The sequence below is a fragment of the Vipera ursinii genome, assembly GCF_947247035.1.
Source record: "Vipera ursinii genome assembly, chromosome: 3".
Lineage (NCBI taxonomy): Eukaryota > Metazoa > Chordata > Lepidosauria > Squamata > Viperidae > Vipera > Vipera ursinii.
Genome location: NC_139516.1, coordinates 160677013 through 160696491, shown reverse-complemented (window position 1 = coordinate 160696491; position 19479 = coordinate 160677013). Strand labels below are relative to the sequence as shown.

The 19479-nt window shown below is 37.9% G+C and overlaps 1 protein-coding gene across 1 annotated transcript in view; it reads left to right on the top strand.

Annotated features, from left to right (window-relative positions):
- The window catches only part of LDLRAD4 (low density lipoprotein receptor class A domain containing 4), a 227044-nt gene that overhangs the window by 77686 nt on the left and 129879 nt on the right, over positions 1–19479 (top strand). The window contains exon 3 of the mRNA XM_083360739.1: positions 7208–7348. Within this exon, the coding sequence (XP_083216865.1) occupies positions 7208–7348 (141 nt within the window). The remainder of the gene's footprint in view (positions 1–7207; positions 7349–19479) is intronic.

Sequence of the window (19479 nt, the reverse complement as noted above, 5' to 3'; positions counted from 1 at the left end):
TTAGCATACCAGGTGATAGGATTGTTTCTATATCCTCAGGTATAATAGTCTGGACATGCTAGTTTCGGCTGTTAATCTGGGTCTACATGCTGGACCTTTTGTATTTTAACCTTGTTTTTCTTCTCATTTATGACTGTATTTTCTTTAAAAAAACACATAAACCTTGCTCTCTGTTATGGTCCCCATCCTGACTGTAGTCCTCACAGCTGCAGTTTATATTGTTGGAAGTAATTCATTTGATGAGCGAGACAAAAAAGAAAATGATAATATATTTTCAGGACATTTACAGGTGCTCCATCATTCAAATGTATATAAAAAAAACACATCCATCTAAAACCATTGTGGATAATAAGGCATGTGTAAAAAAGGAAGAGGCAAATTTAACTGGGAAGAATTGCTTTGAATAAATTATTTCTCAGTGACTGCTTTAAGGATAAGCATTATTATAATTGGCTTTTTGCCAAATTGGAAATTTTTCCTGAAATAACAATTCCCAATGGATTAAAAAATGCATGCAAAAGAAAAATATTATACTATATACAAAAGACACCTTTTAGCTTAATTTTGATATAAATTGCTGAAACTTGACACAAAAAGCAATATTTTTTTCATACCCAAAGTCAGTACATATCCGGAATGATTTTTCCTAATGTTGAATAATTGTCTTCTTTAAAGACAATATGTTGATAATTCAGTATATAATGATAGAATACATATTTGGATATACAGTTAATACCATGTTTGTAGCCTTAAAGAACGATGGTTATAAACCAATATTTATTAGGAATTGGGACATCAATTAAAAAGGTCATAATGTATAACAAGTATTTTTCCATCCATATTCCACTTCCCACATATGATTCTGCTAACCAGTCCCTTTGAACCTTATCTGTGGAATCTAAAAACATGGAAAGGTTTATAATGAAATACTGAAAATGAGTTTTGGAATATATAATCAATAATCCTGCTGAAAAAGTCATCTTTCTTCAATCTACATGAACATGTTTTCTTGGTAACATTTTGTAAGTAGTTTGCCATTCATAATTTCTGAGATTTTTTCTTTTAATGTCTAAATCTAGCTACATCTGTAAGGTTTCCTAGTTTTTTCCCCCCATCGTCTACCAATCAGATTCAGTCACACTTAGCTTTTTCAAGATCAGCAATTCTGATGAAGTGCTATCACCTGCTATGGCTAAATTTTTGGAACAGCATATTGCCTAAGGTAGAGTTAGATTTAAAGGAGTATCTCTAGAATAAAATATTTTCTTAATTACTTTTTAAATATTTATTAAGATAGATAAAAATGGGTGATTTTGGGATTTTTTTTAAAAAAATTGGCTATTCTTTTGTTTTTATTAGCATTTTTTTAAAAAAAATTACAACATAAAATAATGTAACGGATCTTTATTTTTGGAGGAATAAAACCACCATTTGATTGTTCAGCCATTACCTCTAGAAAATGTTAAATATGGAAAGCTAAACCTTCTAGATCAGTGCATTCATATGTTTTCTGTTGAACCTAAATCCCCTATTTGTATACAATATAGGAAGCTGTCTGCCCAGGAAGAGACATGCCTGGGAGGACAATGAATGTATCGTGGCCTTTCCTTTGTTTAGTGCAGTGGGGAAAACGGTGTTGAACTGTACAGACATTATTTTACAGTACTTGTTGTTAGTTGCGAAGTCGTGTCCAACCCATCGCGACCCCATGGACAACGTTCCTCCAGGCCTTCTTGTCCTCCACCATCTTCTGGAGTCCATTTAAGCTCACGCCTACTGCTTCAGTGACTCCATCCAGCCACCTCATTCTCTGTCGTCCCCTTCTTCTCTTGCCCTCAATCTTTCCCAGCATTAGGCTTTTCTCCAATGAGTCCTTCCTTCTCATTAGGTGGCCAAAGGATTTGAGTTTTAGCTTCAGGATCTGGCCTTCTAAAGAGCAGTCAGGATTGATCTCCTCTAGGACTGACCAGTTTGATCGCCTTGCAGTCCAAGGGACTTGCAGGAGTCTTCTCCAGCACCATAGTTCAAAGGCCTCAATTCTTTGGCACTCAGCCTTTTTTATGGTCCAACTTTCACTGCCATACATTGCAACTGGGAAGACCATAGCCTTGACTATATGCACTTTTGTTGGCAGGGTGATGTCTCTGCTTTTTAGTGTGCTGTCTAGATTTGCCATGGCTTTCCTCCCCAGGAGCAAGCGTCTTTTAATTTCTTGGCTGCAGTCCCTGTCTGCGGTGATCTTGGAGCCCAGGAAAATAAAATCTGTCACTACCTCCATTTCTTCTCCATCTATTTGCCAGGAATTGAGAGGGCCGGATGCCATGATCTTGCTTTTCTTAATGTTTAGTTTCAACCCAACTTTTGCACTCTCCTTCTTCACTCGCAACAAGAGGCTCTTTAGTTCCTCTTCACTTTCTGCCATTAGAGTGGTATCATCTGCATATCTTAGGTTGTTGATATTTCTTCCGGCAATCTTAATTCCAACTTTTGATTCATGAGAAAGGCAGGGCTAGATGTGCTCTGCATATAAGTTAAACAGGCAGGGTGACAGTATACAGCCTTGCCGGGCTCCTTTCCCAATTTTGAACCAATCAATGGTTCCGTGTCCAGTTCTCACTGCTGCTTCTTGACCCGCATATAGGTTTCTCAAGAGACAAATAAGATGGTCTGGTACTCCCATCTCTTTAAGAACTTGCCACAGTTTGTTGTGATCCACACAATCAAAGGCTTTAGCATAGTCAATGAAGCAGAAGTTGATGTTTTTCTGGAACTCCCTAGTTTTCTCCATGATACAGCATATGTTGGCAATTTGATCTCTAGTTCCTCTGCCTCTTTGAAATCCTGCCTGTACTTCTGGTAGTTCTCGATCCACATACTGCTGGAGTCTAGCTTGTAGGATTTTAAGCATAACTTTACTAGCGTGTGAAATGACTGGAATGGTGCGATAGTTTGAACGTTATTTGGCACTGCCTTTCTTTGGAATTGGAATGTAAACTGATCTTTTCTAATCCTGTGGCCACTGTTGAGTTTTCCAAATTTGCTGGCAAATTGAGTGTAGCACTTTTACTGCATCGTCTTTTAAGATTTTGAACAGCTCAGCTGGAATACTGTCACCTCCACTAGCTTTTTTTTAAATTCCATTTATATCCCGCCCTTCTCCGAAGACTCAGGGCAGCTTACAAGCTTAGCAGTAGCCTTCATTCTATGTATATGCCTGCTTTATTAGGGCTTTCACACACACACCAAGCGGCATTATTACAAAGGGTGCTTAATTGCCCCCAACAATCTGGGTCCTCATAGAAAAGCTTTGTTGTTGCTCAGCTTTTCTAAGGCCCACTTCACTTCACATTCTAGGATGTCTGGTTCAAGGTCAGTGACCACCTCATCGTGGTTATCAGGGACGTTAAGTTCGTTCTTGTATAGTTCTTTTGTGTAATTTTGCCACCACTTCTTAAATCTCTTCTGCCTCTGTTAGGTCCCTGCCATTTTGGTCCTTTATCATGCCCATTTTTCCATTAAACGTTCCCTTCATCTCTCCAATTTCCTTGAAGAGATCTCTGGTCCTCCCTATTCTATTGTTTTCTTCTATTTCTTTGCAATGTTCATTTAAGAAGGCATTCTTATCTCTTCTAGCTATTCTCTGGAATTCTGCATTCAATTGGGTGTATCTTTCTTTTTCTCCCTTGCTTTTCGATTCCCTCCTTTCCTCAGCTATTTGCAAAGCTTCCTCAGACAGCCATTTTGCTTTCTTGAATTTCTTTTTCTTTGGGATGGTTTTAGTTGCTACCTCTTGTACAATGTTGTGAATCTCCGTCCATAGTTCTTCAGGCACTCTGTCTATCAGATCTAATTCCTTAAATCTATTTGTCACCTCTACTGTATATTCAACAGGGATATGATTTAATTCATACCTGAGTGGCCTAGTGCTTTTCCCTACTTTCTTCAGTTTAAGCCTAAACTTTGCAATGAGAAGCTCATGGTATGAGCCACAGTCAGTTCCTGGTCTTGTTTTTACTGACTGTATAGAGCTTCTCCATCTTTTGCTGCAGAGCACATAGTCAACCTGATTTCTGTGTTGACCGTCTGGTGATGTCCATGTGTAGAGCCGTCTCTTGGGTTGTTGGAAAAGAGTGTTTGCTATGACCATCATATTCTCTTGACAAAATTCTATCAGCCTGTGCCCTGCTTCATTTTGTATTCCAAGGCCAAACCTGCCTGTTATTCTGTTTATCTTTTGGCTTCCTACTTTAGCATTCCAATCCCCCATGATGATAAGGACATCATTTTTTGGTGTTAGTTCTATAAGGTGCTGTAGGGCTTCATAGAACCGGTCAATTTCATCCTCTTCAGCACTGGTGGTTGGGGCATAGACTTGGACTACTGTGATATTGAATGGTTTGCCTTGGATTCAAACAGATCATTCTGTCATTTTGAGGATTGTATCCCAGTATTGCTTTTCCTACTCTTTTATTGACAATGAAGGCTACTCCATTTCTTCTGAGGGATTCTTGCCCGCAGTAGTATACCTGATGGTCATCTGAATTAAATTCACCCATTCCTGTCCATTTTAATTCGTTGATTCCTAAGGTGTTGATGTTCAGTCTTGTCATCTCTTGTTTGACCTCGTCCAGCTTTCCTTGATTCATGGATCTTACATTCCAGGTTCCTATGGAGAAAAAAATCTTTACAGCATCGGACTTTCCTTTCACCACCAGACATATCCACAGCTGAGCGTCCTTTCGGATTTGGCCCACTCGCTTAATTCTTTGGCGCTACTAGTACTAGCCCTCTGCTCTTCCCCAGTAGCATATTGGACACCTTCCGACCTGAGGGGCTCATCTTACAGCGTCATATCTTTTTTCCTTTTGGTACTTTCCATGGGGTTTTCATGGCAAAGATACTGGAGTGGGTTGCCATTTCCTTCTCCAGTGGATCACGTTTTGTCAGAACTCTGTGCTATAACCTGTCTGTCTTGAGTGGCCCTGCACGGCATAGCTCATAGCTTCATTGAATTATGCAAGCCCCTTGGCCACGACAAGGCAGTAATCCATGAAGGGGTTACAGTACTTATGAACTTTCAAGTTTTGTCAATATGAACAAACGTGACTGCAACTTCAGCTAAAGGGCTCTGGAAGTCAGGAGAAAGTGGGGAAGGGTTAGTACTGACTTTCTCTTGCATATTTTTTATGCTTGTTTGGTTTTGTGAACAAACTGGATTTATAAACAGCCTCTCAGAATCTAATCTGTTTGTAAGTAGAGTATTGTCTATAGTGTGATTCTCCAGTTTATTGCCACCTGGCTTTTTAAAAAAGTGGGCAAATAGGCTTGGATAGATTATTGCAGATTACATATAAAAGTTGAATCATTTTGTAGCACAGCCACTAATAATTATATCTTTTCAAAGTAGGGTATGTTCCTAACAGATATACTAGGCATAGCTTATGCTGGGTCAGTTCAAATATAATACACATTATATACTAGCACTTTTAACACAAAGCTTCCAAAATGAAAAATAGATTTAAAAGCAGCCACATTTTAAAAAATTGAGGATTGTTTTTATGTGCATATACAGCATATATTTATGATGAACATTTTCTGTTCTTCTAGATAAATTCTACCATTCACCTTTTGATTTTACTGTCTTTCCGGTGTTGAAAGTGCTAAAATAAAGAAAAATCCTGAAACGCAAATTTAATAATAATGAGAATGGTTAGCAGAAATTGTAAACAATTGAGAATTCCATATGAATGAGAAGCTTACTTACTAGGCATGGAATGAGAAGAGCTTTGCATGCCTACTGAATTTCATATACTGTATAAAACAACAGAAGTTGTGGGGTCTGTCCATCATTTAAATTGGCCTTCCTTAAACAGAAAAGCTCTTTCCGTTGAGCCATCAAAAAAGAGTAGACAAGTATAGGGAAATGATCCTATTTGCTCTTCTTCTGCAACTTCTAGGATCATATCTCTGAAGTGCCTCCCCTAATTTATTTATTTTCCTAATTGATATTGCTGCCCATCAGTGGTGGGTTTCAAATATGTGAACAACTGGTTCTCTGCGTGGATGCCGCTTCCAGAAGTCCATTCTGGGCCTGGGCAACAACAAAAAAATAGCTACCAGTTCTGCCGAAGTGGTGTGAACTGGCTGAATCCCACCACTGCTGCCCATCTCTTGAGCAAGTGACTCTGGGTGGTGCATAACTAATCCTTCAGGGCAAATGGAACAGGACAACAAGGGGGAAAAAGAATTGAGAATGTAGGTTCCTGTCTCCTTTCTTTCAGAGTGCAATTTTGTTAAACCTGGATCCAAGCCTTTGTTTATAAATAGAGCACTGTTTTGGCCAGGAAAGAAATGGAAAACTATTTCATGAGCCCCTCCCTTTCTCTCCACAGAGAGCCCTGCTTTGACTGAAATCTGCTTTCATTGCAAAGGAAATGGGTAGTTCTGGACCCTGACTGTGAACTATAATTTTACCTATACGCTTGCATTTTCCTCTGAGAATGATAAACAAATATGTGTGTTTTGTAGTGATCGAGAGCAAACACAAAGCAAGCACCACAAATAGTCCTTGACGTATGACCACAACTGAGCTTGGAATTTTGGTTGTTAAATTGTAATGGTCATTAAGTGAAGCACCTTGCTCAGTGATCATGATCTTGGTGGTACCTTGCTCAATGATCACGATCTTGGCTCTCCCAGCTGTGGTTGTTAAATGGAGCATCGGATGCCTCAGAGCGTGGTGGAGTGCCTGTGAAGTGTGGTCCATGCTTGCACTGAACTCTCATGTGGCCTGCATTGGGCCTTGCGATATTGAATGGCTACTGAATGAACAGTCCAAGGATTGCCTGTAATAAATGTGAGCGAGAGATTTAATCAAATCTTGAATGCATTGGGAGAAGCTGACCAACAAGCCAGGAAAATAAGTGGTACTCATGTATGGATATCAGACCATTGTTGACTGTAAATGTCTAACTTATTTGTGATGAATATGGTTCTGTTGACATTCCTTCTGCCATTTAAATTATTATTAAATTGTATTGTAGTTTAACATTCATGTTCAAGGATCAAATGAGTAGAAAAGTCCTTTACTGTCATAACTAACACGTGTATTGAATATGTTGTATTACAGACTACCGATCTGATATATAATGAAACAGAAAATAGATTGTATTCATTTGTGGTTTTCTTTTATTGTGTACCTTTTCAGAGTGCAAATTCACCTGCACCAGTGGCAAATGCTTATATCGTGCCTCACTGCTCTGTAATGAACAGAATGATTGTGGGGATAATAGCGATGAAGAGAACTGCTTACTTGTAACTGAACATCCACCTCCAAGCATCTTTAGCTGTGAGTACTTGCCAGTTATACAATTTGCTGTGAATTTTGTTGTATTTCTTTTGTTATTGCTGGTGTTGTTGGGGGATGCTGGAATCGAAGGTAGAAATTGGTCACTGTATGTAATTATCACACCACAGAACAAAAAATATAGCCATAGTTGTGATTTATCATGTTTCTTCTTTTTCAGTTGGTATGCTTTATTAGTACAAGAAATTTTCAGCAAAAAAGAAGGCACGAGGAATTTAATTGCTTGCAACACTAATTTCTCACACTCATTGATAGAACTCCATACAGCATGCTAATATAACCAATATTTGGAAAACAGAAGGCTCTAACTGTCAGTGATGGAGCTTTCAGGATTATCTAGGTTGAGTAGGAGTATCCATGTGGCAAGCAGCTAAATATTAGCAGCCATTGACAGAGGGATCGAGTAAAACTAGACTGGTCTTCATATTGTCTGTTGTTAGATATGTGTAGATTTTGACCTTTTAAAACAGGAAGCAATTTGTTTCAGACTCTTAAAGAAGGTCTTTTGGATTTTATCCAGTTTTAAATTTGCTGAAAATCTAAGTATTTACATGATGGCATATAGCCGTAGTGGCAAATTTATGGCACGCGTGCCACAGGTGGCACGGAGAGCCCTCTCTGTGGGCATGCGTGCCGTCACCCCACTCCTAGGCCTTCAGTTGAGTTTTATAAAACCTTTTCGCTTTAGGCCTCCACTGCCATGTGCAAAAAACAAAAAAAAGTTTCAATCAATCAATCAATTTCAACTTCTCTTGGGAAAAAAAAGATCTCGCAAAGTTGGAATTGATTGATTGAACTTTTTAGTCCCACCCAATCTGCCGTTACCACTGCAGCCACACCCACCTAATGGGCCATGCCCACCCAATTGGCCACACCTACCCAATGAGCCATGCCCACCTGGCACCCGACAATACATAAATGGGTTTTGGGTTGCAGTTTGGGCACTTGGTCTCTAAAAGGTTTGCCATCACTGGCATATAATATCTAAACATGGTGTACATTTTAATGCTTTTTCTGTCCAGTTCTGTCCAACTACTATTAAAAATTATTTTGATATAATTACAAACCATATTTTCATATTATGTTTTAAATGCAGAGAAATTCTAATATTGTGTATATTCCATGATAATATAGCCTTTCTGATAGCATCAAAGTAAGCTTTCCTTCATATTATTCAAAAAGATTATATAAGATAGTGACTTTCTTTTTAATTATGCTTTAAATAATCAAGGTTAATATTTTATAAGGCATTTAATAACAGGCAAACAAAGAAGAGTAGAATATAATCCTGTTATATTCTAAATAGAATCTCTGTTTAAGAGTAGAATATAACCCTGTTGAATTCAGTAGCTGAACTGAAGAGAAATCCTATGTTTTTCTTCAGGGATTCTGAAAAAGTTGTTCAGAATAATATACCGTATATATTTTCAGATAAGCCAAAAATTTTAGGTGCCAAAATATATTCCCAAAATTGGGTTAGGATTATCTACAGAGGGGTTTATCTGTGAGTATATGCAGCAACAAAATGCTATTTAAATGTACCCACATATCCTGTATATATTTGTGTATAAACCCATCCATGGCTAGGCTGACCTTCAAAATTTTTAACCAAATTACAATGAAAAAATGTACCACCCACAGATAAACCAATTGTGAAAATTAAAACATGGAAATTTTGAGGGTTGGTTTATTAGCAGGTGACTCATTTTTCATGGTATTTTGGTTAAAATTTCAAGGGTTGGCCTGTCCGCTGATAGGCTTATATACGAGAATGTATAGTATGTTTAAAAATGAATTAATTGACGCATCTTAACAAGCACATGAAGCTCTAGTGTCACAGCCCTCACATTAACATTAACGGCTGTGGTGGTGCAGTGGTTAGAATGCAGTATTGCAGGCTAATTCTGCTAACTGCTGACTGCCAGCAGTTTGGCTGTTCAGGTCTCACTGGCTCAAGGTTGACTCAGACTTCCATCCTTCTGAGATCAATAAAATGAGGACCCAGATTGGTGGGTGAAATATGCTTACTGTAAAACACTTAGAGAGGACTGTAACGGACTGTGAAGCAATATGTAAGTCTAAGTGCTGTTGCTATTAACAATCGGAATTTGTTTATACATTGTCTGATCTACAAATCTTGCCTTTTGTTGTAAATTAAGTGTTTGGCTTTAATGTGATAACATTAGTATGGAATCATGAGTTTTTATAATATACCAGAGATGAGAAACACCTAATAGACTGGAAGGTAACTTAGAAAGCATGTAGTTTCCTTGGAGAAGAAACTTTGAATACATTTCTGAAGCACACAAGCTGTGATTGAGTTTTTACAAAATGAAAATGGCAAATCTGGGTATTTCACAGGATACCAGTATTAGCAAAGAAGTTTTCTGACCACTGTGTTTATATGCTAGCCGAGAGAATTTCCAGATTCCATCACTGAAAAATGGTTGAATCTGTCCCAATTAGTATTTGCTTGTTGCAAATCTGAATTTCTGTCAATGGATTTTACCTTAGTGCATAGATGTCAAACTTGCCACTTCATGTATCGCGAGGTTTTTTCATTGCCGGAGCTGGGGTGGGTGTGGTCTCTATATGATGCAACCAGCCCACGGGTCGGCAGTTTGACACCCCTGCCTTAGTGTATCTGAGTGGAAATGCTCTCTGATGTATTTCCACTATTTTTGTGCTTCCTAATTTTTTTTATTCTAGATTTTACAGTTGCAGGAATCCTTTTAACAAACAGTTGCAATTGTCTTATGATCGAAACTATAGATGAATCTAAAGCATTTAAAGATTTGAACACAGGTAGTTCTCAACTTACAATCACAATTGGGACTTGGAAATTTGTTGTGATGGTCATTAATTGGGGCATTACATGATTGCACCTAATTTTATTATCTTTTTTGTCATAATCATTAAGCAAATTAAACCGTGGCCATTAAGCAAGACATCACACGTTTGTGATTTGTGACCTTTCATGCTAGTTTCCCCTTTGACTTTGCTTGTTGGAAGCCTGCTACGAAAGTTGTAAATGATGACTGCACGATCCTGGAATGCTGCAATAATTGTAAATACATACTGGTTACCAAGTGCCGAAATTGTGATCGCATGACTACAGAGACACTACGACAGTCATAAGTGTGAGAATCAGTCATCACTATTTCACTGCTGTCATAACTTTGAATAATTGCTAAACAAATGGTTGTAAATCGAGGACTCTTTATCAGATTTGTAGAATTTCATGCATTGCATGAGAAAAGCACATCTTCCTTCCCCTGTCCTCACCACTTTCTACAGAGGGACGATTGAGAGCATCCTGTCATATTGCATTATTGGAAGCATTACTGCATCAGACAGGAAGGCAGTGCAGAGAATGGTGAGGATGGCAGAAAAGATCATTGGCAGTTACCTCCCTTCTATCCAGGACACAGCATATAAGCGTTGCTTGAGCAAGGTCCGCAGTATTGTCCAGTACACTACACATCCTCTTCATCACCTATTGTTACCTTCTGGGAGGAGGCTTTGTGGTATCCGAAGCAGAACAGCCAGATTCAGTCACAGTTTTGTTCCATCAATCTTGTGAACTCTCAAGCTTCCTCTTTCCGCAATGTATTCAAGATAAAAGGTAAAGGTTCCCCCGCACATGTGTGCTAGTAGTTTCCAACTCTAGGGGCCGGTGCTCATCTCCGTTTCAAAGCCGAGGAGCCAGCGCTTGTCCGAGGACGTCTCCGTGGTCATGTGGCCGGCATGACTAGACGCCAAAGGCGCACGGAACGCTGTTACCTTCCCACCGTAGTGGTCCCTATTTTTCTACTTGCATTTTTACGTGCTTTTGAACTGCTGGGTTGGCAGAAGCTGGGACGAGTAACAGGTGCTCACTCTGTTACGCGGCACTCAGGATTCGACCGGCCAAACTGCCGACCATCTGATCGACAAGCTCAGTGTCCTAACCCACTGAGCCACCCCGTCCCTTATATGATGGACAGTGATTAATATTTATATGAATTTATATGTAAGGGTGTAAATACATACGTATGTATGTATATAGCATATCTGTATGTATGTTATGTATTTTTGAAAGCTGGCAACATAATTTCATTTTTAATGTGCTCCAGTGTGCCCACAGTAAAAAATGACAATAAAGGTTACTTTATCTTATCTAGAATCCCTTTTAAATTCAAAGTGATTTCATTTGCCTCTAAATAAAATGTATATTAATAATTCTTCTACTTTGTAAACTAATTTTTGGGTAGAGCTTTTTTAAAAAAAACATTTTTACATAATAGCAGCATTCCTCAAATGGCTATAGATTCCTAGACACAGATTTAATTCTCCATTCTTATCTGTTGCGAAGTGCAACTCGATGCATACAACTGAGTGTTGGTTGCATTTCCATCACCCAACCATTCTTATAGAGCTCTTCTTGAAAAGGCTTATTTTGCTGATCAGCTGTTAAGCAGTGTGTTTTTTTGCTGCACCTCCTTTCCCACCAAACAGAACATTGTGAATTTTCAGCTTCTTTTCATGCAGGCTTTCTTGGCATGAAGCCAGATGAGGGAGGATGCTAGATTTTATGCAATAATAGATTCCAGATGTTTTTAAGCATTCCACATGTTGATAGCATTGGACCAGGTGCAGTGATAGAACAACTTGCCCAGCAGTTTTAAATTACTAGGGAGGTGAAATACTGCTCATTCAGCAGCACAATTAATTAATACATTGTTACAGTTACTTTAATTATAGCATTCTGTACTTTTGCATTAGCTATATCCTTTGTGAGGAGTACTTAGCAACCAAATATACTGATGACAGAAGTGGTAAGGATTTATCATCATGGTTTTGGCCACATTTGTGCTTTAATGGTTGTAAAACCTGACATTTCAAAATGTTTGCCAAAATGATATTATTAAGACCATAGAAAATTAGAGACAAAGAGATATAGTCAATGTTCTTTGCAGCTTGGATGCAAGGAAAGCAAATATGTCAATATGGTTTTATAGCTTCTTTTCATATTGCCCACTGTAGGAGAATATACTTTCTATTCTAGGTCAGAGCATGTAGACTCTGAGAATACTGAAGAATAGCTGTACCGAAGAAATGATTGAAGTGCAGATTTGTAAATTCAGAACATTGATTGAGAATCCTGTCTTACTCAATTTACTGTCTAATTGCATGTTTTCTCTTCCATGCCCTTGCACCTTTATTGTATTGGCATTGTTCACTATACAGAGTTAATTTGTGTGCTTGGAGTAGAGGGACATCATCAGTTCCTTGCTGATTTACAGAACAAATGCTTTGATGAGTAAGACTTCTGTTCATATGTCAATAAAATGTGGCCATATTGTGTGTTGTATGACTTCATACTAAATACTTGTATTCTGCATCCAATTGAAATAGTTTATATTAACATTTTATAAAACACAAATTAATAGGAAGTTACTTATTTCGACCAAGGATAATTGGGAAGTGAATAGGTAGATTGTAGTGTATTTGTTCAAGCGAATAAAGAGATGGTAGACAATCAGATAATAATTATTTTTTTTGCAAGGATTATCAAGTTTCAAGTGAAAGGGCAAACATTTAATGACAATGTTAAATAATTTAAAATAGCTTATTAATTTGCTAAACAGATTGGAGAAAAAGAAAAAATCTGGCCAAGAGATTTGTTATACTGTACTTATTAACAATGAAACCCTATATATTGTTAATAATATTCTTGTAAAAAAAGTGATGCTGTTATGCCAACAATATTTTCTTCTGCCTGTGTTTCATGACATTGCTCCAGGAGACACAATGGATTTCACAGATCCAGAATTGTAACATGATTTCTTGCTAATAATTCATGGTTCAGAAATGTAGCCAAGATGTATAAATAGGAATGAAAATCTTAGATTATAAAATTATGGTTCCATTCAAGTACTCAAATGTTAAACAGCAAGTGTAAAACAATCTTGTTATTACCACTGTGTGGGAAGTATTTGAAAACTATACCATATACCACTTCCTAAATTTTGTGAATCCTTTTCATTATGTCATATGCAGCATTAATAGGGTTTTGTTGAAACGTATGTGTGTTTTATAAATTTTGTGGGTTAGGCAACATTTAAACACTCCAGGTAGATATTCTTATAACACATTCCAAAGGATGTAGAACATGTTTATAATACAGTAAAGTGATTCTCTGCATGTAATTCACACGGGGAGTTTTTGAAAGGTGCTGTTTACCTACATCGGATAGATGGCTGAACACTCCCCCCCCTCTCTTTTCAGGAGTGCTGCATGAAGGGCTGACCCTCATCTGGGTTATTCTTCCATTTATTTAAATATGTAGGCCGTCTGGTATAGATGTTAATGAAAGTCTGACACTGCCTTTTTAAGAACTGCAACAATGATAGTAATTTTCAGTGTCAGATTATGCTTCATAGAGAGAGAAAAAATATGGGGGGGGGGAGGAATGAGAGAGAAAGAGTGAAAAAAAATCCAGTTCTAATAGAGTTTGCCATCAGCCTAGCTGTGCCAGACAGATGGATCATGAATACTGTCTAGACACTCTCTGCCTGAGTGAAGCTGTGGTCTCTAAGGACGAACAGTGAGATGCTGGTTTAAGTAATGGGGGGGGGGGAGAAGCCAAACTGCATTCTCTTCTAATCAGATAACAATCAATGCAGATTACGCTTCATCAGGCCTGAGAAATGGCCCTCTGTTACTGATAACAGGTCAAAACCCATTTCAGTTGAAACTTATCTATGACTAGATGTTAGGGAGAAAGAATAGGCAGTTATAAATCTTGATTTCAATGATTTGTTGCTGAAATATTCAGAATAATTGTAGGTTGGAGTAATGGAGACCAGAAAAGCAACCTGATATTACTACAAAACGTGTCCAGAGCACTTTTTGGTTACCTTTTTAACCTACACGTGATAAGTTAACTGAGAAATAATTTACTGAATTATTTTCTTCTTAGGAGACACTGGCATAATTAGGCTCTACGATTCCTGATAGTCATTCTAGGTCATCTACCTTCATTAATTGTTTACCTAACAGGTATCATGTTATGATAAATGTGTCTGGGAAGTCATAATAAAATGCTGGATAGATTTTCCGGGTTGTTTTGAGCATCCCTACTGCCTACGTGCCAAACAAGAAAAAAAATCTAAATGCAAATATCTCAGACATGTATGATTTCTTCCCATGCCCCCAAAAGGCAAATAGGAGCTAGGAATGGGATGCAAGCATAATTTTAGAAAAATGATCTTCTTTGGTTTGGTTTGGTTTTAATTTAAGCTAATAGCTGCATTAGTTTCAGATTAATTTTATTATTTTATTATGAAGATTATTTATTGTATTTTTAGTATTTTATAATTTATATTTCTAATCTGACTGATAATGGAGTAGGAAATGTATACTTAGGAAAAAATTATACCAGAGAATTTGTAACATTAAAGGTGGAATAATAAAGTAGAAATCTTAATAACACTTGTTCATTTACCTGTGCAATTAGATTTACCAGGAGCCATTTCTGTAGTTATTACCTAGTTACATTGAGGCCAAAAGAAGATTCTGCATGCTTGTGTACAAAGCAGGTTGTACAAAAAATAAAATTAAGCCTTAGCTACATATTATAGTAACAAAATAACTACTTTATTTGCTAATGCTTCAGAAGTGGGAAGAAATAGGAAACGTTCCATATATAGATTTTTGGCAATTTCTGCATACTTTTCTAGTGGTATTGATGTGGACTGGATCATAACACAAATTAATAGTGTTGAGTGTTCCTACTACTTCTTTGTCCTTACCAGAAGCATGATGAACAGAAATTCAAAATACGACACACACCCCTTTGTATGTATGTATGTTGTAACATTGATGGAGGAAAGCATCATTTTGGAATTCCTGCTAGAAACTGAGAATCAGTTTTGTTCTTGACATAATAATGCTGTTGAAAGGCATTTTTTCTTCATTCTTTTTCCTCTTGCATGTTTAACTATATACAGAACTTGAATTCTTCTGATGCAAAATATGTTCCTCTGTTTATCCTTTGTCAGGGGTTTAACCACAAGTTGTGTCATGAGAGGACCTCTGGGACTTGACCTAGATTCCTTGAAGAAGTATGTCTTGGAAGAAATTTGACAGAATCTGACTGAAAAAAGATAGGACTGTAGGATATGGGTCTAGGACCGAGGCAACACTAGACTATACCTAGAAAAGAGTTAAACATAGCAAAGTTAGGAGAAATTAGGTACAAAACATCAGAATGAGAAACAGATATGCACAGCATACCCACTGGGGAAATATATCTGCAATATCTTTTAATTATTGGGACAAATTCCTTGTGTGTCTAATAACATTTGGTCAAATAACTCTTCTCCAGTGCCCCCTTACCAAATGCAATCAATACTCTAACCGCTGACTTTGGTTCTTCTTCCTTTTTATTCTTAATCCCATCTTGGTAATGTGTCTTAACCTTGTACTCAAGAAATGGACATTGAAAGTTGCCTGCATTTTTCTCCTGAAGATAAAATACTTTATTCGTTAGCAATGATGTATGCCATTGTAATTTATGTAGGGCTGAAGTGCAGAAAAGAACAAGTTATGGTCTCCTTTTATTCCCAAACCTGTTTTAAGTCCTTTTTACTGAACCACCCAAAGTTTGTTGGACCACCCAAACTTGTAGTTACAGCTAAATGGAAAATCCCTATTCAGAAACTGTGAAATATTAATAGCATCCTGTTTTGAGAAAGAAAAAGACTGAGGTAGCCTAGTGTCGTGTACTGTTATAATTTTTAAAGAAAAGAACAGTGATCAGCCTGTTTTTTATTCTACATACCGTATATAACTTTAGGATTTTTAGGATTCTACAAATAATTGTACAAAAGAATATATAAAAATCTATAGTGCATCTTTTTAATGACTCGGTGACATCAGGCCAGGAGATAATAGAACTCTCAAAAGCCTTTTAGACTTACATTGAACTTGGTGTATTACTTTCTTCAAAGAATGAATATTTTAAAAAATGTAGCAAGAATCTGTAGGATATTAGTACAGCTTGTGATTTACATTAGGGGAGAACAAGGTACCGTAACCATTTTGCAGAAGGGAAACATATTGCGAGCTTTTTAATGTTGGCAAGTTGACAAGTTGAGGGCAACTATATGGTAATCAGTTTGGGACTTGATTGGCCTTCTGAATCAGAACTAAGACCAGTGTTTAAAGAGTTTCAAGACAAGATTTGGAGAAACTTGAAATTGTAGCACTTATTCAGAAGTCTATAAATAGAGAAGAGTAGTCATTCATTACCTCTCTTCTTGATCCCAGAAAATTTTCTCTCTATCCTTTTTAGGGCTAGAACTCAAATAGGATATTCCTTTTCCTAAGGACCACTCAAGGAAATGTTGTTTTAAAATCACATAACAGATGCTAGAACATAATGTATTCTTGTGATAAGCATCTTTTTTTAAATGACATTTTGAAAGTGGGACATGCAGAAACAGGAAAGCTAGCAAAGTTGGTGTACTATGCATAACTTATCAAACAATTTTGTTTCAGATTTTTCCATATTTTTTTATTTCAGATCAACAAAAAATTGAAATATCAGATAAGCAAATATAATTCAATCTTCTAAATTTATTTTACTGTTTATTTTTTATTTATTAAATGTATATGCTGCCCATCTCATGTCATGCAACTCTGGGTGTCTTAGAGGAAATTTATGTTGGTGTCTTCCATTGAAAACATTAAGTAATATTATAATGAGCCCCTTTAAATCCTGATGGGATGAAGATGTTTTTATTGTGCTCTCTTCCAAGCATTTCTTTTGCAGCCTCTTAGCTCTACAGGTACTCCTCAACCTACGGCCACAATCATGACTGGAGTCTTCATTCGTTGAGTGAAAAAGTTGTTAAACAAGACATCATATGACTGATTTCCTCAATGACCACAGTCCCAGCACTCTTAGTTGTGGTCATTAAGCGATCTCCCATCTTCTTATGCTGATGGAGTGAAAGAGCTGCCTGCCATAGGGATTCTGTTCTGCGTGAGTCCAAATCTTCCAGGGATAGTTCTTTTGCATTCAAAGAACTGCCCTAGGGACTATGCCTCATGCAGGGTCAAAATCTTCTGACAGGCAGCTCTTTCACCCTCAGAGCTGCCCACCGTAAACGTATTCCTCACATGGGGCTGAATGTCTTTGGTGGACAGCCCTTTTGCTCTCAAAGAGTATAACTGAAAAAGGTTTGTCACAAAATCCAGGTAGGATTTTGATATGGCGTGTTTGCAGCATAGGATAGAAATGAGAGATAGTCCTGTTATCTCTGGGGGCTGGCTGGTAAATGCCCCAGGCTGCAAAAACTTTGTGCCAAAATCCTGCTTGGATTTCAAGACAGATCTTTTTCAGCCAACCTCCAGAGACAACAGCAGGCAGCAGCAGCTTGTAACCTTCCTGCCAGCTCCCCCATTGACTTTCTGGGAAAGCCAGTAGGAAAGACTGTAAATGAAAACCATATGATCATAGAGTGCTTGGCAACCAGTTGTATTATGTACCATGGAGGTGTTGCAATGGACGTAACTTCAAAGCATGTTTCATAAGTACATTCATTCAGCACATCATAATTTCAAACAAATAGTCATTAAGTGAGGACTATCTATATTTGAACTGATATATTGCATAATGAAATATATCTGTTATGATTCTAAAACAGAGTCATATTGGGCTTGAATATACATAAGTATTATAATTTTGTATTTTTGTGACTTTTTTTTCCATTTCTTTTCTGTATCTTTTTTACTTTCTTTCCTCACATTAAAACCATAAAGTAAAATGAAGTTTAAGTAGGGGCTGGAATTGTTATTCCTTAAATTAGACTCAATAACTATCTAATTATCACTTTGTATTTGTTTTCCCAAATTACATGTAATGAATTGGCTGCTGATAGCCTAATTTAAGTTTATTTTACACGGTCTAACTGTGCATCAATAGGGCAGCCCAAGACATTTTGTTGTTCTCTCTAATGCTATTCCTTCAATCTAAATGAGATACCATATGATCCAGTTGGGTGTTGCAATTAAGGTATTGGCATAGAAACTAGGAAAGTGTGAATCTTAGGCATCACTTAGACCAGACATGTCAAACACAAGGCCCGGGGGCCGGATCCGGCCCACGAAGTGGTTTCATGTGGCCCACGAAGCCATCCTGGAAACAGTGAGGGAACGGCCCCCACTGCCTTGGCCCTGGCCCAGAGACCCTCCTTCTGCCAGAGACCCTCAGATCTGTCCCACTCCTGCCCAGGCCCCCATAGGCAACCTTGATGCGAATGATGTAGAGCTGGCCATGCCCACCCAGTAGGCCATACGCACTCTAGCCACACCCACCCAGTAGGCCACGCCCACCCTGGCCATACCCACCCGGCCCCCTAAGGGCAACCGTAATGCTGATGCGGCCCTCAATGAAATTGAGTTTGACACCCCTGACTTAGACCCAAAGCTGGCTGAGTGATTTGGGGGCAGTTGCTATCTCTTAGTCCAATCTACCTTTCAGGGTTGCTGCTGTAGGAAAATAGGAGGCAAGATATTAAGTGTTGGTGCATTCTGTTGACCGCATATATAAATAAATTCCCTTCCCCCCCAACCTCCCATAAGTGGTATGGGCAGCTTCTTCCAGAAGTCTGTTCAGTAACTTAGTTGTTCCTAGCACTACACTCTTCTAGATAGAGAGCCCTGATGTTGTTCTTGGGATCTGTTGGAGCCACTGTCCCAGCTTAGGGATCACAGTCCCCAAATATTCCTACCACCACTAGCCACTTGCACAGTCAGCAAGATTTTCAGACTGGATTTGGCATTTTGGTCTGCCTGTTGAGTCCTTTCCAAGGACCTGGAATAGGTAGACTTTTGCAATTGACTGATAGTGAATTTGTCAGTGTCGATGGTGTTCAAGTGGTGCTTCAGTTGTTTTGGGATTGCATCTATTATTATTGGTATTACCTTTGCTTTCTTTTGCCATAGTTGTTCTATTTCTGTTTGCAGGTCTTTGTATCTTTCTTCTATTTTTCAAATAGTTGGTGAATAATTTCAAGGTATGCAAATTCTATTTCTGTTCAGGAGTTACACAAATCATTCTT